The sequence below is a fragment of the Dermacentor variabilis genome, chromosome 5, assembly GCF_050947875.1.
Source record: "Dermacentor variabilis isolate Ectoservices chromosome 5, ASM5094787v1, whole genome shotgun sequence".
Taxonomy (NCBI): domain Eukaryota; kingdom Metazoa; phylum Arthropoda; class Arachnida; order Ixodida; family Ixodidae; genus Dermacentor; species Dermacentor variabilis.
The window spans coordinates 199,290,022-199,313,036 of NC_134572.1; the positions used below are offsets into that span (position 1 = coordinate 199,290,022).

The 23,015-nt window shown below is 45.5% G+C and overlaps 1 protein-coding gene across 2 annotated transcripts in view; it reads left to right on the forward strand.

The window, feature by feature from the left end:
- The window catches only part of LOC142583430 (uncharacterized), a 1,100,669-nt gene that overhangs the window by 256,876 nt on the left and 820,778 nt on the right, over nucleotides 1-23,015 (forward strand). For both annotated transcript variants that reach the window (XM_075693897.1, XM_075693898.1), the window contains one exon: nucleotides 7,600-7,653. In XM_075693897.1, the coding sequence (XP_075550012.1) occupies nucleotides 7,600-7,653 (54 nt within the window). The remainder of the gene's footprint in view (nucleotides 1-7,599; nucleotides 7,654-23,015) is intronic.

The window sequence follows — 23,015 nt, forward strand, 5'->3', positions numbered from 1 at the left end:
GTCACGACTCTTCTTCAAAATTGTGGTATCACGAAACATGGGTTTGCATTTGCATGTTTGACAATGCTGAGCCAAATGCGAACCTGTGCCTGTTGGTATGGATCGCTCATGTTCTCTCAGGCGCTCGTTAACACAGCGGCCTGACTGCCCTACATACACTTTGCCACATGACAAGGGAATTTTATAAACCACACCGACGCTGCAATCTACAAACTTCACGTGGTTCTTTTCACAATCAGGTTTTTTACATGTTTGAGAAATACGGCTGCACAACGTCGACAGTTTCTGAGGAGCGGAAAACACTACCGGAATTTTGTATCTGGTGGCGACATTCTTCAGATTGTGAGCCACTCTGTGGCAATACGGCACAACTTCAGGCCTTTTCTTTTGTGTGCTGCAGTTACTTTTATGCCGCTTGCCTTTCAGTTTTTGAAGCAATACTTCCGAGACTGACGTCACCACCACACTTGGGTAACCAGCAGCCTGCAGCCTATTTAACTGTGCAAGGAAACTCATGTTCGCAGAGTGATGACAAGACTTCTTTAAGGAAGATTCTAAACACATCAAAGCAATGGCGCGTTTCACAGTCTTTGAATGCGCAGACGCGTAAGGTAAAAGTTCTTTACGTGCACGTGGCGAGTACATCCAACAGGCGTGGCCTGTTTGTAAGGATAGCTGCAAATCTAAAAACTGGAGTTTGCCGTCCCTAGAAAGCTCATGTGTGAAAGTTAGACCTTTGCCATTGTCATTGAACAGAGTTAAAATATCAGCTACCGTCACGGAGCATTCGTTGTTAGTCTGTTTTATCACAACAAGAAAATCGTCAACATATCTAAATATTTGAACAGAGTCATTGTTTAAGGCACTCTTAAGGGCCCGATCGACAAACGATAAAAAAATATTACAAAGAGCAGGCGCCACACATGAACCAATACACACACCATTTTTCTGGATAAAAAGGTTATTTTCGAACTGGATAAAAGTTGCACTTAAATAAAATTCAAGAAGGGACATGAAACTTTCCGAAGACAACCCGGTCGCATTGCGAAAATCTACCTCGCCACTTTCTTCGATGCACGTCATCACACTGCGAAATAGCTCATCATGCGGTATCGAATAGTAAAGATCTTCGACGTCAATAGAAAAAATGTCGGCTACTGAATGGTTGTCTTCCAGAAAAGAAACAACCTCTAAAGAATTCTTTATGCCATAAGGCCATCCTTATGCCATCTTTATTCTTTATGCCATCTTATGGCATAAAGAATTCTTTAGAGGTTGTTTCTTTTCTGGAAGACAACCATTCAGTAGCCGACATTTTTTCTATTGACGTCGAAGATCTTTACTATTCGATACCGCATGATGAGCTATTTCGCAGTGTGATGACGTGCATCGAAGAAAGTGGCGAGGTAGATTTTCGCAATGCGACCGGGTTGTCTTCGGAAAGTTTCATGTCCCTTCTTGAATTTTATTTAAGTGCAACTTTTATCCAGTTCGAAAATAACCTTTTTATCCAGAAAAATGGTGTGTGTATTGGTTCATGTGTGGCGCCTGCTCTTTGTAATATTTTTTTATCGTTTGTCGATCGGGCCCTTAAGAGTGCCTTAAACAATGACTCTGTTCAAATATTTAGATATGTTGACGATTTTCTTGTTGTGATAAAACAGACTAACAACGAATGCTCCGTGACGGTAGCTGATATTTTAACTCTGTTCAATGACAATGGCAAAGGTCTAACTTTCACACATGAGCTTTCTAGGGACGGCAAACTCCAGTTTTTAGATTTGCAGCTATCCTTACAAACAGGCCACGCCTGTTGGATGTACTCGCCACGTGCACGTAAAGAACTTTTACCTTACGCGTCTGCGCATTCAAAGACTGTGAAACGCGCCATTGCTTTGATGTGTTTAGAATCTTCCTTAAAGAAGTCTTGTCATCACTCTGCGAACATGAGTTTCCTTGCACAGTTAAATAGGCTGCAGGCTGCTGGTTACCCAAGTGTGGTGGTGACGTCAGTCTCGGAAGTATTGCTTCAAAAACTGAAAGGCAAGCGGCATAAAAGTAACTGCAGCACACAAAAGAAAAGGCCTGAAGTTGTGCCGTATTGCCACAGAGTGGCTCACAATCTGAAGAATGTCGCCACCAGATACAAAATTCCGGTAGTGTTTTCCGCTCCTCAGAAACTGTCGACGTTGTGCAGCCGTATTTCTCAAACATGTAAAAAACCTGATTGTGAAAAGAACCACGTGAAGTTTGTAGATTGCAGCGTCGGTGTGGTTTATAAAATTCCCTTGTCATGTGGCAAAGTGTATGTAGGGCAGTCAGGCCGCTGTGTTAACGAGCGCCTGAGAGAACATGAGCGATCCATACCAACAGGCACAGGTTCGCATTTGGCTCAGCATTGTCAAACATGCAAATGCAAACCCATGTTTCGTGATACCACAATTTTGAAGAAGAGTCGTGACACCACCGCCAGAGAGTTATCAGAAGCATTTTTCATTCAGTCATTGGGGTCACTGTGCATTAGTGTGCCTTCCTTAACCTTGTACAGCGCTGAATTTGGTTTTTTGGATTCTGTCGCATGAGTGCGCTCTTGGGATCGGATGTTGGTGGCTCCACCGCATGGTGCTCACTGCGCATGTTCCTCTGGTTTGAGCGGTCTATAAAGGAGTGACGCAATAAAATGATGTCAGTTGAGAGTAGCGCCTTGTCCTGTCGTCTTTCTTGTGTCTGTCTTTTTGCGCTTAACAAAGTATTCATATTTAAACAACGCGCGCAGGTACATGCGCCCCTCAAGAGGACAACGGCGTATTGGAGGAAAAGACGACGAAATGATGGCACGTGTTTTCGCCGCACGCACTTGAATCGTAGATGGCCGTTGTCAGCGTCTACAAGAAGAGGGGAAGCGACGTTCGAGAGAGAAGAAGAAGGCATTCTTGATCTCCTGTGCAGAACGCGGCAGTCCTTTTTATTTACCCCCAGGGCACAAGTTAGCCCACAATAAATACTTGTGTCTGGACTCCCTTAATTGTTCGTTACAATATCATATCGTATAGATCATCGTCATAAAGCGCTTGTTCTTCGTTGCCGCGCTAACCACTGCTTTGGTTCTTTCATTTCTCAAACATTTAATGAATAGAACCACTTGCTCGCCTCCATTGTGTCTATTACGCATTCCATTCATTCTAAAAGTGCACGGGCGAACATGTTACCTGGTGTTCGTATCCTGTGTTTTTTTATTTATTTTTGCCACTCTCATTTATAACACCGTACGGGCCCTGAAAGTGTTCCAATTTAAGAAATAATAAATTATCAAATAACTAAATCATAATTGGGCAGAGATACTTAAGTCTGCTTGCGTGTTGGAATGCGAAAGCGTTATTTACGTTCTTTACATGATCCTATCTGATAAGTTTGCCGTCAAACCAGGTATTTCAGATATATCTTTCATCTTTGCGCCATCGGCCATTCTTGATACCTCGTTTGCGTCATGCTCACTGCGCTGACAGATTTTCGCGTAATGAGGCATATAATTCTTTCGCAGTATTGAATAAATAACCGCCACCCGTCAGGGCAAAGAGGGCTGACCGTCGTTGGTTATCCTCGTCAAGTTGCCAAGTAGCATGTTTTAGCGATCAAATATTCAGGTAGCGGACGTCTGGATCAAGGGTTCCTGATAACGAGAGGTCTGCATAAGTAAGAGCAAGCGTTAAAGCATTTCACGAAAAAACATCATGGCATTGGCAACACTGAAGAAAAAGTATCAGACCGCATTCTGCAAGTCGACGGGTGAATACTTTCAGAACAAAAATAAAGTGATACCTCAAGTATGGCGCATAGGCCGATGGAGCAAAATATGGGCACTACATATGGTAACTGCAAAAGAAAGCAACAAAACAGCGTTTGTTAGCGTGAAAACACAGGCACTTCAGTGGAATTGAGATAGAAAGATAGCATGATCCGTAGAGCAGACACAGCATGTTCAAACGTAAAAGTTGTCATGAGAACGAAGCCTAGTCGCGAGCACAGCACCAACGGGTGCTGTCATGAGAGAACGAAAAGTTAAAACTCGCGGGAGAGACACAACACATGGTGAAGGGGGGTCGTGAGAGATGCCTACAAGGAGCATAAATAGCCTGATGTTAAATAGGCCGGAATGGGATGGCAGAGGAAACGATGGCCAAAGAGCCACAATGTCTACTAATCTACTGAACTCGTCAAAAGGGAAAAAAATGTTTTATGCAAGTTGTCGCTAGGCATATCCTATAGGTCTACTTGAAATGGGTAATTATAAGTCAACCAATAGTACTTTTTTGAGCTAAATTATACCTCTATCAAAACCAGACGCAATAATGTTTGCTAGAAGTAGGCGATAGATAGGGGGTACATATAGTGCGACGTAAAAACAAAGACTTGCTATATAAGGAAGCAAGAAAGAAAGAACCAAGCGAGCGCTAAGCTCGCACTGTTCTTTTTGGAAGGTTTCCATATTGAGAAGCACGAGCTGAGGGTGGTGGGGCATTAGCCATACATCTGTTTAGGTCTTAGGAAACGAGTTCGAACTGATCGACACACTTCTGCGACCTTTTAACATGACTGCGGCACGCATGCGCAGCCATTGTATACCTCTGACTTCTCTCTACGAATAAACAGTTGAAGATAAGCGCTTGGTGTGTTCTTTCTTACTCCCTCCCACTAATTCTTTATTTCCGCTTCAGGCTAATTGTAGCCGCTAGACTTGAACCAACTCACCCAGGAGCATAATCTCTCATAGAAGAGATTTTATTCATCAATAACCATTTTCGTAATCTACTTCAATCGCTATATCATCATCATCATCATCATCATCCTGGTTACGCCCACTGCAGGGCAAAGGCCTCTCCCATAATTCTTCAACAACCCCGGTCATGTACTAATTGTGGCCATGTCGTCCCTGCAAACTTCTTAATCTCATCCGCCCAACTAACTTTCTGCCGCCCCCTGCTAAGCTTCCCTTCCCTTGGAATCCAGTCCGTAACCCTTAATGACCATCGGTTATCTTCCCTCCTCATTACATGTCCTGCCCATGCCCCATTTCTTTTTCTTGATTTAAACTAAGATGTCATTAACTCGCGTTTGTTCCCTCACCCAATCGCTATATGTCTCTAAATAAACTGCTGGACCCACGTTGAAGTTGGCGACTAGCAACCCCGCGGTATTCAAGTCTTCTCCCCTTTATTGGATTTGGGCGAGGACCCTAGTTTCGAGATAATGATTCCCAAAATTGGAAGCGTTATACACTGCTTGTGCATAGAGCTTTGTCCCGCATGTCCAGGAAGCCTTCGTGGGTAAATATGTGTTTTGCACGTGCCCGCGTTTTTGCGTGTCAGTTGTGCGTATGTGGGGGCTCAGTTACAATTGTTCGACGCTTAATGACAATGTCTTCTTTAGGGACTTGAGATCGATTTAGGCCTCGTTGGATCTGGGTACCTTGCGGCCACTTACTGACCATCTTCCTGAGAGTACGGTACGGTGATTTGAGCCTTTCTAGTTCGAGTAGGACGACGAAACAGACGTTAAAAGGAAGCTTGGAACGAAAAAGGCGCAAGAACTTAAAGCGCAGCGCTGTACGGAAGTGTAAATCTTTTTATCCCAAAAGGCTGAAGTTAAAGGTAGATGCACTTGTGAAAACAGCGCGCGCCTTAATCCTTAACTCGACGAAAAATGTGACCCAGTCGCTGAGATAGTGCTGCCTAAAAATGTGGCCCTATCCCAAACGAACCACACGGTGCACTAATGCACCCGCGCAAACTTTGCCATCAATATCTACCAATCTTGACCCGCCCTTCTTATATGTATAACCGTTGCATTATCAATAAGCTTCTTCTTAGGACTAAAATTTTCTTTACTGGATGTATTTGCTTCATCTGACAGAGGGCAGCACAAGCTCACATTCGAATAGAAAGGCCGCGTTTGTGTTTTTGCTTGAAGCGAAAGCAAACACAGGAACGCTTTTCTCTTATAATCAACCTCATTTTTGTTTTTACGCATTCCACTGTTATCTGGGTCTTGCTAAGATAAGGTACAATCTTTACAAAATTAGTACTAGGTATTCGACGTATAAGTAGAAGCAGTAAACTTGCTTCTGGAAAAGCCTTACTCATCGGTGAAACATTCGTACGGTAAGCTCCATGACAAGGTTCCTTGAGCAAAGCGTGCCAGGATAATTCTTGCAATAAGTCTGCTTGAATGACTGAACTGCGTGCTCGTATTTTGTTTTCGCTTGCCTTGAAGAAGACAAATCCTCTTTTCCAAACGTTTAATCCTGCTTCCACCTAGTTCTCGTTTTGCTCATCGTCTTTAATTTCCATCTCCCGTCTTCCCCTGTTTTCCTTGGGTTTCTGCTTGTTCTATGTTATGCACACCAAGAATAAAATTTAGGAAAGAATTTCATGATGTGTCTATTCCATTAGCCTTATTTGAAGCACTGTGCTTCATAACTGCTGTAAGCTGCATAGCTTCAACCTAGACAACATTTTAATGTTCTGTGATCTGTGGCATAAAATAAAAGGTGGAATCTTTTAGCTTAGATGCATTTTTTTTAACAGTTAGAGTCAGGCAATAATATCATTCTCAACTGGGAAGTAGTCACGTTTTGCAAAAAGGCACTTTGTTATTGCAATATTAATACTTTTTTTGCCGTATGTCTATAGCCACTTTTTACAGAAGTGTGCAGTGTGCATGTAGTGACATGGCGGCAATTGTGGCTAGTTGCCAGCACCACAATGTACTATGAATAATGTTTTAAAAAAGCGCTGTGTGGCCTATGCGCTATGCGCTAAATATCATGTGGTCTTTCGTACATAGGGAAGACAGGCCGATGTATTGATGTGAGGCTACCGGAGCACTAGAATTCTTTGTACAAGAAATCTACAAACCTGGCAAAGCAGTGTTTCGCATGCGAGTGCAAGCCGTTCTTTGATTACACAAAAATCCTGTTTGTGGATAGGGATAGCATTACAAGGGAAGTGGCGGAAGCATATCAGATAAGGAGAGAAGGTAGTGGGTGTGTTAGTCAGCCTTCCGTAACCTTATCCTTGAAGGAAATGGGCTTACTGAACCAGGGTGAACAACGGTGTTAATCTGATTCGCGACCACGAGGCAATGTGTTGGGAATGAGAACTGTTTTTATTCCCATCGAGCGTGCGCGCACGCTTGATGTAAGGTTTTAAAGAAGCCATCGCCCTTTTTCAAATAAACGCAGTTGTAATTCAGCGCCGTGTGTGTCCCATACTTCTTTCTGTTGATCGAAGTACGTTTTTAGCGCGGTTTTTAAACATCATGGCAAACCACCAACTTGCCCAATCTGCCGTTCTCCTTCAATACTATCAATATTTCCGATACTTCTATTTGAAAACTCCGGAAGCAGCATTGTATAGTAAACAAGAAAGTTGTTTTAGATTCATAGCGAGTATCGAGTTATATTTATTTATATGCCTATAAAGAGTGATAATTAGTTTTGCAATTGCGCATGCTAAATTTCCCAGCATCGCAAGTGCGAAGCTTGCGGATTTATATTTTTCGAATCGCTCATTCCGTTCTCCGATGTCTCCGTCGAAACAGGGTGACGGGGGCGAAGATGGACGGCCCGGAGCACCTGGCCCACCAGGCCCTATGGTAAGTTACAGCACTGTGTCGTCATAGATAAACAGACAGCGCTAAATAAAACCAGGACAAGCGCAGACTGCCGCTGATTCGTCCTGTGTCATCTTGTCCTGGTTTTATTTTGCAGTGCCTTTAGCTATGAAACAGTATAAACTGCATCAAGTTCGGAGACTTTTAAAGTCTGTCATCAATGCTGTCTCCAAACTGCTGAATCACGTGTCACTGAATAATCAGTTTCACTGTGAAGCCGCAGGTGCTGCAGTCTTGGTCCGTGCTCACCAACGATTATTTCGAAAAAGTGGTCGCCATACATCTGGCCTTAATCTTTTACAGCGAATCTGCATACCTCTACTGCCCAAGGAAATTTTCTTGCCGTTGTGGTAAGCAAAGTCCCCGTATGTGGGCAGATCCGAGAGATAGTGCAATGCCGCGCCGACCCGCGGCGGAGGTGAAGCAGGCGTTAAAGGGACCCTGAAACGATTTTGACGATTTTGTACAAACGTACTGAGTCGTTAGAGTAGGTCCTTGTGATCATCAATTGACGCATGCAAGTGTGCCGCCTACAGCGTGTAATTTATTAAAAGGTTCTAAAAATGTACATCGCTGCCGATCGCAGCACATCGCTCAGCTGAGCTTTAAGCTCCCGCAACCCAATTGACGTCATTTGCCCCAATGACGTCATTAGGGCGATCTATCCGATTTGCTGCCCAAGGCGTGTAATCAATTTTTCCAGCTTTATCGTGGACAAATGCTGTTCGTTATAGTTGGAACGTTAGTTAATTTGTTTCTATAAAAAGAAAGTAGCAGAAAGAGAATGCACAACAATTTCTCACTACACTTAAGCACTTCCGGCACACAGCAAGTGTCGTCTGCTTCTGTTACAATGTGCTACATTTTCACGAGAGCTCTGCGGTCAGAGTTGGTCTCAGTCTTTTCACGAGCACCATGATTCGACTTTGTTGCGTTGTGAGCTGCAAACGCATCGACTGGCAATATGTCAAGCTGCGACATCATGTCCCTCTGCAAGGCAGCAGACGAGCGGAGTCGCTGCAGCGCATCGGACTGCTGCTATCCGATTGGCGCCTGGATTTGCGCGTTTGCGGCCGTCACTTTACACCGGGGGATTACTATCGCAATAGCGCTTCGCGAGTCCGGTATTCGGGTAAACGCAAGCGCAAGGGTACAGGGGCTGGCCGTTTGACCATGTCTTTTCACGGGATGAGCAGAAGAGCAAAGGTAAATCGTCTGCTCGGTGCAGCCACCAGATGGCACTGAGCTCAACCACACACAGAAGCAGTAAAGAAATGTATTCTTTGCTACCAATGTACATTTTTCACAGGAGTGTAATCATTTATTTATTTATTTATTTATTTATTTATTTATTTATTTATTTATTTATCATACCCTCAAGGTACGGTTGTACATTGCAGAGGGGAGGGGCAAACTAAGTAAATACAGAGGCAATCACAAAATAAGGAGGGAAGGCAAACAACATGGCAAAAAACATCGTATACAAAACAAGAATGGTAAATAGAAACTTGTGAGCGTGGCAAAAATACATGGCGGAACAAAATAAAGAAAGGAAAGAACATACGATATAAAAATACAAGCAATAATGTAAAACAATGGCATAAAAGCAGTTAATATACAGAACAAGCAAACGCAACAATTATTTATAACATGAAGCTTTGAAGTGTGCTTTTAAAGTTATTGGTGTCAATAATGCTTGTAAGTAATGCGGGTAAGTTATTCCAATCTTTGCTCGTTTGGGGAAGAAATGAGTATGAAAAGCCGACGGTGTTGCAGTGCGGAATGTTTACCTTTTGGCGGTGGTCTATGCGAGATGAAATGTATGGTGGTGGTTGGACAAAGATAGAGCGTAAATATGTGTTATGGTAGTAGATCTTGTGGAAAAGACATATGCGAGATAGTTTTCTACGGGTTGATAACAGCGGGAGGTGAAGGAGAGCTTTCATGTTAGTGACACTCGCAGTTCTTTGGTAGTTGGTGAGAATGAAACGGGCTGATCGATTCTGTATTGCCTCTAGAGAGTGTATGAGGGTGTCATGACCGGGGTCCCATACTGATGACGCGTACTCTAGTTGTGGGCGAATGTAAGTTGTGTACAATAAGAGCTTTAGTGATGATGGTGCTTGAGAAAATTTTCGACGAAAGTATCCCAGCGTGCGAGTGGCCTTAGATGTTATGTGATCAATGTGAGTTTTCCAGGATAGATTGCTGGCAATGTGAACCCCCAAGTATCGATATGACGTTACACATTCTAGTGGGATGTTATTTAGCGTATAGGTGGGGCAGATGACGTTAGTACGAGAAATCCTCATAGTCTTACACTTTCTAATGTTTAATTCCATGCGCCATGTACGACACCACTCATTTATGTTATTGAGATCCTCCTGAATTAGTAGAATATATGAAGAATTAGTTATTTTACGATACAAGACGCAGTCATCCGCAAAAAGACAAATGTTCGAGGAAACGTGAGTGGGCAAGTCATTAATATAAATTAGGAATAATAAAGGACCGAGCACAGACCCTTGCGGGACGCCGGAGTCAACTGGGGCTAAAGGTGAGTTAGCGTCATTAGTGGTTACATATTGAACACGTGATGTCAGAAACGCGCGAATCCAATTAATTACGGAGGGGTCGATGTTTAGAACGCCTAATTTATGAAGAAGCAATGCATGGTTCACTTTGTCAAATGCTGTGTGACATTAACACGTTGTTTTTGTTAATGTTTAAAATGTATTACATTTGGTTAGAGCAATATTACCGCTTTGCTTGGTTGGTTAAGCTGTGAGCTAACAGGGGGCTGGACCGTGCAGATGATCAGGCCGCTCACGTATGTCAACGCTTAAGTTCCTTCATCAGCTTGAGTTTATAGCTCCAGCCACCCGTCGAAACACCCACTTCGCCTGTGGTTGCCGGAATACCAGACACGTTCGGCGCTGCGACAGAATGCTCGCAACGCATGCTGCTTCGATAGCTATCGCTTGGGGTCGACTTCCAAGCAGCTGGCAGAGAGTTTGGAGATGCTTAGGGCGCTCGCTCTTAGAGAACCGGAAGTCGACGACACGACGTGCCATCATGACGCAGAGCCAGTCAAGGCGGATCCATAGAGAAAGAAATTCAACAAGAAGGGACACTCGGCGAAAACTGGCAATAGAAAATACGTCACGCTAGTATTAACGCCGACCGTTTGCTGCCGCGAGCATCGAAAAAAGAAAGAGAATGTGAAATGAAGTTTACAGACATTGTTTGATTTTTTTTTGTTTCCCAGCGAAACTAAATATATCTGCGTAGCAATTAAATTATACTTTGCGGTTTACTTTTTTTCTATTGCCTAGCGACAGGCGAATGACGCTCCAGATGCATGCGTCATTTGTCAGACACGCCGCTGGAGCGAGCGAGCGGCGCATGTGAGCGTTGGTCTGTTCGGCGACCAGTCTGTCTGTTTTTCTAGTTTTGGATTTAGCATGGTTTGTTGGGCTCCCAGCGAATTCTTGCGTTTCTTCTGCACTCCGACGCGGCACCACTGCACTATTTGGCTTCGGCAAGGTGAGAAATTTTGTTCGACATTCTGCGACGCATTTCAAGCAATTAGGCTTACGGCACGGAACCTAGACTTGTGACGCAGTCAGCGAAAAACAGCTCGGCCGCCGTGCCACAGTTAAGTTGAATTAATGACTCGTACTTTGAGATGTTTGCGACGCTTTCTATAAGCCCCAACATTATTTTAACTTATTTCGGTAGTTTTTGGGCACGCTGATCGCACAGGGCGCTACGACGGAGTTTCGCGTACAGGGAATCTTGCTGGGAAAAGTTTCGCCGTTTATGTAACCCCCAACATAATTGTAACTAATTTAGTTACTTTTTAGGGTACTTTTCAAGCGCAGGGGCCGCGCCTGGCATGGTGATGCGGTTAGCGAAAAGCCGCTCGACCCTTGTACGCAGTTGAGCATTGTGCTTTAATGCACTGACAAGTTTGTGGTGCGTTCGCTGACGCCCAACACTTGAAAATTAATTTCGGTACTTTTTTTGTTACTTATGAGGCTCGCTCGCCGCGCCTGTCGTGACGCAGCGAAAAGCAGCTCGGCCATCGGTAACAAAGTTAGTTTGGCATGTACTGAATCTTACTGCGACAAGCTTGTGACAATTTTTATGGCACTGCGGCAACTTAAACCATCTTTCTGTACTCACGCTTGTCGAAAACGTGACGAGCAATTGCCAAGAGTTGTAACACGGGAGTGTGTTGCTTGCGCCGGCAGAACGCGCAGAAGGTAATGCCTAGGAGCTCGAACACCAGGAACTTGTAGCTTGAAAATTCCGTGTTTTGAACGATTGAAGACAGGCTTTGCACCCACGCATTTGTCTTCAGCGCGAGTAGAAGGAATTCTGCAATCGTCCAGCATGGTGTGATTGAGAGCCTGTGTTATGGCCACCTCTGTGTATTCGTAGCGTACTACCGCGTCGATTGTAGCCATGTTCTTTTGCAAACGCGCTACAGCCCGTGTATTCCTGCTCGTAAGGTGCAGGAAATACGGCCCGGGACGAGGGAAATGCTCGGAAATAGAATGTTTTCATGGAATGTACGGTATTGTTTGGGACTATTCGGGTATTCTCTACGGCGTGTATGTAAAAGCAAACTGCTTTTGTTTGTAATGCCGCCCATTCACTACGGTCGCACGTTTCGGCTCTACACACGTAATTCGTATGTGTTAATACTAAAATGACTTATGCTTGTAATTACATTTTTTTGCTGACCTCGTTCGGTGGAGCTTTCTGCGGGAACTACTGTTGCTGACCTGGTGCCACAACGTTCAATGCGCAAAAAGCCCTCAACGAGCTTTATATAGAATAAAATTATAATTTCTTCATTTCACAAGCGGTCTTACGTCTTTATGAAATTGCACGCGCAGCACATATTGGATGGAGGCTTGTAAAGATCGGTTGCAATCAATTTTACCTAAAACGATTTCACTCGAAGGCCGAGGGCGGTTGAGCTGTAGAAGCGAAAAGAAAAAAACCTGTCGTTCAGCGCAGCAGGCTTAACGCGTACCAGATAGCGTTCAAAACGCGCGCGCCCAGAACTGGAACCGGAAGTGTGGTTCAGGTATTAACGAGGACGGCTTGGTGCGCTGAAGCCAATTTAGCCGCTGGGCTCTATGGGAGTGTCCGCTCTTGTTGAACCCTTTCTCTATACGGAGCTTAGCCCTGATCACTCGACGACCGAGTTGAGAAAATGCATGACTGTGGAGGAGGGTAACTTGTAATTGTCCGTAGCTCTTAATATGAGACGCTTCACACAAATTGTTATGCGAATGATTAACTTTAGCTGTACATTGCGAGTCTACAAAATTTGTTCGAACTGTTTAAGGGGCTCTTTAAGCATTCCCCATACGTAGACCGATCCCGAAGACAGTGCAATGCCGGGCCGACCTGCGGCAGAGGTGCAGTTCGCCATTAAGGGGCCCACATACGCAGCTTCGCTGGTCATCCTTCTTCAGAGTGGAAGCACACTGAGATTTTTTCCTTTGCATGCTTTTCTTAGCTATATATCCTTTTTTTCAATGAAGGTAGCAATGCTTTACCTTATGCATGGTGTTTGAAACAGAAGGAAAATCAAATGTAAGCAAATCTCCAAGGAACTAACGACGTGTAGCCGCATGGTCTGACGTCTTCCGATGCTGACGTCTGCACTATGCTATCACCTTTCTCTTTAGCTTCGGGCGACCCGCCGTGGTTGCTCAGTGGCTATGGTGTTGGGCTGCTGAGCACGAGTTTTCGGGATCGAATCCCGGCCACGGCGGCCACATTTCGATGGGGGCAAAAACACCTGTGCACATAGATTTAGGTGCACGTTAAAGAACCTCAGGTGGTCGAAATTTCCGGAGCCTGCCATACGGCGTGCCTCATAATCAGAAAGTGGTTTTGGCACGTAAAACCCCATAATTTAATTTTTAGCTTCGGGCGTTCTTTTTCGGGGCATCTATCGGGCAAGGTTCTGTTTTAGCTTTCTGAGCTAACCGGGTATGCTGGAAGGCAAAGGAGACTAAATAGAGCTGCGCGAGCATACGAAACTTGTATATTTTGTTGTTAGTTGATATCATGACGCCCTGTGCGCGTCATCATTCCAGTAATAGGACCTAATTATCGTTTATAATGCAACAATAGCGCTGAATTTTCGGTTACCTTACCGGGATCTTCATTGTCGAAGAGAGGATAAAAAGCGTGCTACTTCACCGTCCTTCAAAATGCATAAATGAAACTGCCAACCATTCGCCAAAGTCTGCTCATCGGTTGCAATACTTGAACATGTGGTACTTGCTCAGTGATAAATATAAGCAAGAACCAATTAAAGCGACGGCTGAATAAGCATAGCTATAATGTATAAGTCATTTTTGCATATATATTGTGCTTACTAGGCTTTCTCAATTTCTCGCCATGAAGCTTCAGAAAGCACAACGTGTCCATGCCTACCGTTCTTACAATGCCCTGAATTGGCAAGTTGAGACACAAACAATGAAATCTGGTGTTAACATTTTGTTCTTGGTGGTTGAACGCCATTAAATGCATTCCATCCACGTTGTTCTTATCTGTTCATAACTGCAGAGCACAGCAATGATGCTGAAATGGGCCACAAGAACACGATTTATTGATAGTGTTTAACTACCGAAAGCTACTTACAATATTTAATATATCAACTCAGTGGGGTCCCAAAAACTTTGACAATACCAGGAGTTAGCTGGTTTGCAGAACAATTTGAGTACGTGAAAAGTGTTTGGTAGCAGCATTCGACGCATCTTTAATTAGAAGCCTGACGGCCGACTTAAGAAGGGAGAGATAGACACATGAATGAGCGTTATCTCTCTTCCCTTTTTTCACTCCAAACGCTTGTTGTCACCTAAGATGCTACATTACCATCACGTCCATTCTTCGAGCCTTCCTTCCCACATGACATTGTGGCCGTAACGGTCAGAAGACTTAATCTGCGGCATCGTGCGCTACAGCGGAAGACTGCAGACGCTGACTCACAGCAAAAGTACTGTGCTTCGCTGGACACAGAGGACCCTTTATTCCACATTTCTGAGAGAAATCTAGCTGAATGCAAACCCAGAAAATGGTATATAACGTCACTGCATTTAGAACCCTTTTTTCTCATTCTGTTACAGGCCCACTTTTTACGAGTTACATGCCTTTTTATTTTTTTCGAATCTTCTCTACCTCATTGCGTAGTTGGAAGTCGCCGACAGGCCTTGTGAAACTAACAAAGTTAGGCTCAGTTATGAGTCCGGGCGGCAAGTATGTTGGACATGCGTGAAAGCGTCACCTTCTTCGTAACTTTACCAATATTAGTTGTACGATCCTGAACTTCAGATCGTTAAAAGAAGATAAATGAATTGTGTAGCCTCCACAGCATTTGGTTTACACAGAATCATACGCACTAAGGCAATTGCGCAGCAAAATTTAGAGATGCGCAATTTGTAACGGCATACTTAAATCACATAGAGCAGGTTCATTTACTTACCTTGCGCAGCTTGGAAATATATATCCCTTCATGTCCCTTCCTGCTATCAACCAAGGACAAATGACCCTGTTAACTCGCCGAACTGTGCAACATTTTACGTTATATATATATATATATATATATATATATCCCGACATCATAGAGAAACACAAATATAGAAGCTAGCGCTTAGGTGCGCAGAAACAAACACATTACTGATAATCATGGGAACATGCATTTACACCACTGAGATAGAAAGAGCAGCGGCCATGCAATTGCTTGCTGAAAGCAACAGTGCACCGACCCGCTTGAAAAGCAGAGAAATATTCGCCGACAATTGCACTACTCCCGAATGTGAAATATGAGCGCAACTCTATACGTGTTTTCGTTTCGCGATATATTGGCTGGCACGGACAGTGTGCCTCGTGCGGTACGTTGCCAGTGGAGCGAAGTACGGCGCGACTGCCTCGCTGATTTGGAGATCGGGAAAGCCAACGCGTGGGTGACGCCTGGGCGCGGCTCACAGCAGCGGCCGCCGACAGACCTCCTAGACGACGCGCGCTACTCTAACGTCATCTCGTAGCCATTATCTCCGCACTACGCTTTTTTTTACGCTTTCGTCATACCCTCCTCGCTTTCCTTAACACGGTTGCTCTGCATCCTGCAGTCCGTTTTAATCCTCGCGTCTTTCATCCCCCACGCCACGTTCGCTTTCATCTTTTGCTGTTGTCGTTCGCTCGGTTACGCCGAGCTACGACGCCAAGGCACGCTGATGCCTGCCGCAGAAACGGGCGCCTAAGAGCTCTAAAGGTTCTTGTAAAACCCCGCTCATTATGAATGCCGACGTGACTGCGATTAGCATCGAACCAATGTGTCGACACACCGTATCGCAACTGCCGAGATGCGTCAGGTGTGAGGCGTGTGTGCAGCCGGGAGGCTCTCTCGTGCGTTCCTCCTCTTTGCAGCGCTGTGTGATGCAGCGCTCACGTAGCAAGTCCGTGCCTGGCGCGTGGGCGAGGTTAAATTCGGACAAGATTGTTTGAGTATTTATGACGATGTTTGACTCGGCCTATGATAGGAGAAATTCACATGATTTGTTCATCATTGAAGGACAACAGATACGCAGTGGCACATACGCATGTTGGCGCCAAATAGAACAATCGAAGAATGACACGTGGCCAGTTACACATTCTCAGTGACACACGTTGGCGTGCAACAGGTTTTTTGAAGAGCAGCGCGCACTTTAAGCTGCATACCCAGTGGCTTATACCTGGTGACCCAAGTTGCTGTCAAACAGCAGGGAAGAAGTTTGGGCGTGTTGATAGTTCAATTGTAAGATGGGATACATAGCGCTAGAACGACACAAGGACGAAGCAGGAACACCGACGTCCTACTTCGTCCTCCTGTCGTTCTTGCGCTATGCATCCCTGCTGTTAAACAGGTTCATTGAAGAGTAGTTTAGCGGAATGCGTTGTTGGGCAGGTCGGTTCATTGTATTTGGAAAGATTGGATGCGCTTTGCAGACGATCACAAGGAAGAAAACAGGACAGGCGCAAGTCCAGTCTTTCCAAATTCATTGAAGAGTGGTACATACCGATTTGCGCAATTGCAACTACCGAAATTCACACCGACGAGGTTCATTGAAGTGTGGCACACATCTAGTTTCACACACAGTGGCACATGCCCAGTAACACAAGTTGGCTTGAAACGCCAATTTGTGTGGCACATACGCAATGTCACATACTCTTGAACTATGTTGCTACAACGATTGGTTTCAAACCCACTTTCCTCATCGCAGCAGACCGATGCTCAACCGTTAAGCAATCAACTATCGACTGACCCAAATTGGAGGGAGTGCAGTTAGAAATCCCGAAAACTGTGTGCAGTATCCTAGGAAAGGTATTTGCATTAAAACTAGAATTTGTAGATAAATGAGTGAGGTTAATTGACAAAAGGGACTGGTTGGCTAGTTGATATTGTGCTTCGTGAGGTATGGCACGACTATCGTACAGTGCCACAATCGACTGGGCCGCTATCATGAACTCGTTCGTAAAGCCAGCATTTGGTTTCGTTTTACGCGATTGTACTAGACAGAGTCGATAACGCGGCCTAGACCACTCTAGGCCAATCGCGTGAAGGGAAATTGAACGTCGGCTTTTCGAACGCGTGCAAGATAGTGGCCCTGCTCGTTTAATCGCAATTATCCTTCTTAGCTAATTTCAGGCACTTTCGTGTCGAACTGTCTATCTGCATCTGTCCTTTGAACCACTTTCACGCCAACTATGGTTACTAGGTATGTGCGACTGGTTCGGCTCTTTAATTAACTTTTCGGATACCTATTTGGGTCACGGGATACGTGCCACTGGGCATGTGCCGCCGTCAATAAGCCTCTTTCATGCCGACACGCGCCACCGGTCCGGTCACCAGTCCGTATTAGCTCTGTGTAGGCCCCATTCAGCTACGCGCCACCAGGTGGCTGCACCTTGCAGGCCGCTCACGGTTGCGCCTCCACTCATCGCGTAAAGCGCCGAGTCCGATTGAGTTTACTCGCATACCGAGCACGCTGAAACTCTAATATTGTCTGAACATATACGTGCTACGCGTGTACTTCGGGGAGGTGCCGTTAGAATGCGTAGCGTGCGCAGAGGGAAAAGAAAGTAAGGACGTGAGGAGTGCGGATGTATACATACCTCATCCATGACGCGTTTTGGCGCTGACAATGCGGCGTTTCGTTACATTGCTCCAATGCTGAACGCACTAACGTGGACATTTATCTCGATATGGATTCTGCTGGAATGGTCGGCACGTGGTTAATACTGTCGCAGCACTGCGAGAATGAGATAGAAGTAGAGTGGGGCGCGTGAACTCGGGCCTCTATTCCGCGCCTTCCCTGTGGCTTCCTCTTGGATCTCGCTTCACATGTTGGCAGAGTCCTTACATGTTTTTTTCTCTTCGCGAAACTGCCACCTCAATTTCATATAGAGTTAGCACCCGCCGCTGGAGGCGTATCTGTGCGTCAGAGGGCATGCAAACGCTGCTATTGCCGTGGTTCTGTGTGGGGTAGCCTCGGTATTCTAGCTTTCTAAAATTCCGCAACCGTTGCTCTATTTTCATCAGAGTACTTTTAACATTCCACATGTACCAATAACTACCTGAGCGAGTCTTCTGCATAAAATGAGCGCCCGGGGAAAACAAATAGCCTCTCAAAGCATGCAGCTTGCCTTGGTCTGTCAGGGAGAAAATAATTCTTGGATTTTACATGCCAGTATCACGATACCATTATGAGGCACGCCATAGTAGGGAACTCCGGATTAATTTTGACCCCCTGGGATCCTTTACCGTGCACATAAATCTAAATAAATTGTTGTTTTGCATTGTGCCCACACCGAAACACGGCTGCCGCGGCCGGGCGGTCTCGGTCCAGATTTCTTTCTCAACGCTGTTCGTCTGAACACTTCGATGGGTTCCGTTTTTCATTATTCGCCTGAAGTTAAACACCGCGCATTCGCAACAAGGCGCCAGTGGTGCCACTTATGGGCACCACTGGCACCACTGGCACCACTCACCCATAAGAAAGCGTGAACTCTCGGTGGCGCACAGTGCAGGTTGTACGCGAAGCATAGATGTTCATTTTCTGTTAAAAACCGTGAGCAGTATCTTATAAGGAGATCAAAACAACGAAATCATTATTGCAAAGATTACTTCCGTAATACTGACTTCTTTTAATGACAAAGAAAAGGAGTCTAAGCAGATTCGTGCGCTGCAGATTTCTCGGCAAAGCGATGCCATTCTGAACGAGATTTCGGTAGGATAAATGAATGGCAAACCTCACTACTAAATGTCCTAGTTGCGGCTTTGAGAATAGGATTAATGCGAACTTGACGTGTTAGGACCTGTACAGCCTAAACTACCTGTCCAAACATTAGCCGTTTAGAAGCATCAGTAAGCCCAGCCCTTATTCATGTTGCTCGCAGTTCAGACGCAGAGATGACTAGACAAGGTATTTTGGTTCGTTTTGTGCAACTATTCGCAAGAGGTTAAAATGTTCTAATCACCGGCCTTGATATGTTTGTCAAGGCGAAGAAGTGAAAAAAAAACAGTTTTATTATTCAATCTGAAAAAAGAAGTAAAGCGTTGTAGGTGCAAAAACATTATACAAGCCCGATCATTTATTTATAAGTGACATTAAGTGAACACAAACAGGCGTCAGATCACGAATGCTCACACGATTTACAATGCCAGAAGTTCGTTAAAAGCATGACAATGATATAGGAAGGACAAAGAAGGAATCCCAAGGCATGAGAGATGTGGACTGGGGTGCTGGAAACACCAGCAAACGAATGGCAGTAAATACAGAATGCATAATCGATTGTTTCTATACACAAGAAAGTGCAAAGCATACGCATTTCATAACTCATGGCAAATAAACTCTTAAACGAACACAAGTGGCCACAGCACCAATACAGCAGTTGTTTCTTACTCAGATAATTAAAAAGAAATTAAAAATATCGGCGCTCTTCAGTCGTACCCGACGACTCACGTGCTCGTTTGCACGGGGTTCGAACTGTCGATGAGCGGGACCGAGGTTTTGGGTTTCATGAGATACGCTGGAAGGCCTTCAAAAATCCTTCAGTCTAAGTTTTCACGCTCCAGGAACACTGCGCCGCAGTTTATATCGAAATTGTAGGCAGTGATGATATCCGAGGCGTCGAAGTTTTTCGCACACAAGCGCGTATATTTGCATTCATATTTTAAACCACTGCTTTCATGCCGCGGTATGGCACGTTTCCATTAATCAAGCTGCTTCTTGCCACTCGGTAAACAAAACAACGACACTTTTTTCGTCGTTTCCTTATAGCAGTAATGGCACTCCTGCGTGCAACACCTGTTCGGCGTCATCTTATTCCTCCACTATAGCTAAACAGACCGGAACTTGAAAAACAATCCGGAACACGCACAAGAACGTGCCAATTAATAAATCAGTCGTCTCGCACCGCGCGAGCGTTTCGGTCCGCAAGCCTCTGATACCCTCCGAGGCACAGTGGCGTAGCGTCGCGGCAGCTTTGAGCAGTGTGTGAACCTCTCCCATAGACTGACGGCGGAATTTCGTGACCAGAAGACATTGAAGGACTCTGATGTAAGTTCACATCTTTCATAACATCTTTGCCGGAGGTGTGGGGTAAATCCTGGACGATCCTGGACGACCCGGGTCTACCGACTGTGCGACGGAGTAGACCCTTGGCCGGCTTAGAAGCAGAAGCAGCGGACAGGGCCTATTCAGGAAAAGGCAATGAGGACCCCACCGGCATCGAGCTGACAGCAATCACGCAGGGCAGCCTGGCTACTGGACACCACTGCGAGGGCCACCCACCTTTTCAGGGAAGGTAAACGAAGGCGTCGACAACTGGCTGAAGCAATAAAAAAGAAAGAGTCGCCACAACCACTGGAACACTGCGAAGCAGCATGATAACGTGTTTTTTTTTTCCTGGCGGAACCGCGTTCCTTTGCTACGAGAACGGGATGACAAGCTGGTACAATTTTGTAGCTTAGAGCTTCTTGTTGGGCGAGTTGGTGCATATTAGCAAATACTTATTTAACTGCCCGAAAAAACGACCACAGAGAGAGAGAGCACTCAGGACAGGCACAGAATTGCAACTATTATTTATTCCATAAAGAGTACATATAAGTCCATGTCAGAAATACACCACTGCGCGTGCGTGGAGAAACCATAATCACCCAAAAAGTGTGCTCAAGCAACACGCAGCCAACTACGGTCATCAGTAAACCTCATCTCGAGATATCCTAGAAACCTCATGCCGAGAGAGCTGAGCGACATAGTTACGCGAGGCGTATCATGTTAGAAAGAAGAGAGACTATTGCATCAGCGACACCTCAGTTTATCTGTACAACAATCAGATGAGGTGTGAGGTTTTTAAGTAACGTAGTTCATCACCAATCACCAACTAGCCCAACTTTCCACATTACTGAACGTAGATAAGACGCGTGTTGCTTGAACAATGTTTTTGGTTGGTTATGGTTTCTCCGCACACGCGCAGTGGTGTATTTCAGAGATATACCTAAATGTGGTCTCTGGAATAAAGATTAGTTGCAATTGTGCGCCTGTCATTGTGTGCTCTCTCTCTGTGGTCGTTGGTTTGCGTAGTTATAAAACTATTGGCTTATAATTTGGTAGAAGGATTCACAAAGTGCTTCGGGAACCAATCTCTAAGGTAACTAAGGCTGAGCAGACGCTTTCCAGAAGAGCTCAGTTACATGGTGAAACTTGCAGAACTCGCAAAGCGGCTTTTTAAAACTATTTCAGAATCGTGAGCGCACCATGTCCGACGAAGAAAAGTAAGACATATCCTTAAAACAATCGCTGAAGGTGTTTGTATTTTTCTTGTAGCAAAGGAAGACCTTAGTAGTCCGTCTGATTTGAAGAAACACTACCGGGCGTTCGACACGCTGAAAAGGAGTAGGATCGTCCCAAAATTCGGACGCTTGGACAATGTCACCACCATTGCGAGTCTGTCCGTCCAAGCCCATGACGACATCTCCTCGGTGATACGGCTAGCGGTTACAGAACTCGCGCACCTTAAAATTCTTGACGACGCTCATGTGTGCCATCCCTGTGCACTTGACGAGCGCTCTTACATGCCACCGGCCACCTGGGCAGGTCAGGCTTACCGAGAGCTTCGCATGGTCTGTGCTAATCGTCCGGAAAGAAGGAGCTTGCGCCCGCAACCGACAAGTCTGGGACGCTCATCAGGTACACCAAAACGAATCTTTTCTCAGCTTCTTTCTGCCCACAACCTACCTGCGAGTTAGTTTTCACCCGTTGCACCCATGCTACCAGTGACAAGCCGCAACTCTAGCATTTGCCACAGTTGTGGCGTGCCTGGGCACATTGATAGGTGTTGCCACCGCTGCCAGCAACGAGCTCCACGGCTTAGCGCCTATGCACCCCGTCTATGCCTATATGAACCTGTATATTCCGTGATTATTCTGCTGAGTTTAAGCGCATGATTAGCAAGTCGCTTTCTTCTATTATGCAGTATCTGTTTCAACGAGCACTTGCTCGCGAGGCCATAATGTGTAATTTTGCCGTCTGGTTCCAATGAACGTTCCATACACCTACGATGCCTCGTATGCAACACCGCATCCATAGAGGCCAAGCGGCGCAAATTTTTCAGAAGTCTTATCGCATTTGACCTTCAGAGGGAAAGCTCATTGCCGAGCAGGTGGAAGAAATGTTACAGAAGGGAGTGACCCAAGAACCGTGTAGCCCCTGGGCTGCTCCTGTAATCCTTGTCAAGGAACACAGAAACAGCGCTGTCTTTGTGTGTCTGCTTCTATCAACGTCCTTGTTCAATCGCGCTTACACATTCTATCATAGAATCAAACCAACTAGCCCGCCGACGTGTTTTGATAAAATTGACCAGCACGGTGTCACGCGCGCACGAGTAAACATGAGCACATCTCGCTCGATGAGTGCACGAACAGGCTGTGAAAATCCTGGACGGAGTAATCGCGCCAGCAGCAAGCGAATTCACCTTCGTGCATCTCTAGCTTCAACCGAACGAAACGTCGAAAGCACAGCGCATACGAAACACGGTTACCGGCACAACGTGCACTCTACAAAAGTCGCAGATCGTTTTGAAGATGAATCCCGTGTGGGCGCGCACTTAGGCAACGTCGCAGATCGCTTTCAAGATACATGAGTGCCGGCAACACATCGCTACGGCATCCCCTAAAGGCGTCTACTACCCCGTGCGCGATTCGCGTGGCCAACGCCGCAGGAAACGCCGCGGTTGTCTCCACTATGTCCGGAGCGGCGGGCGAGGAGGCC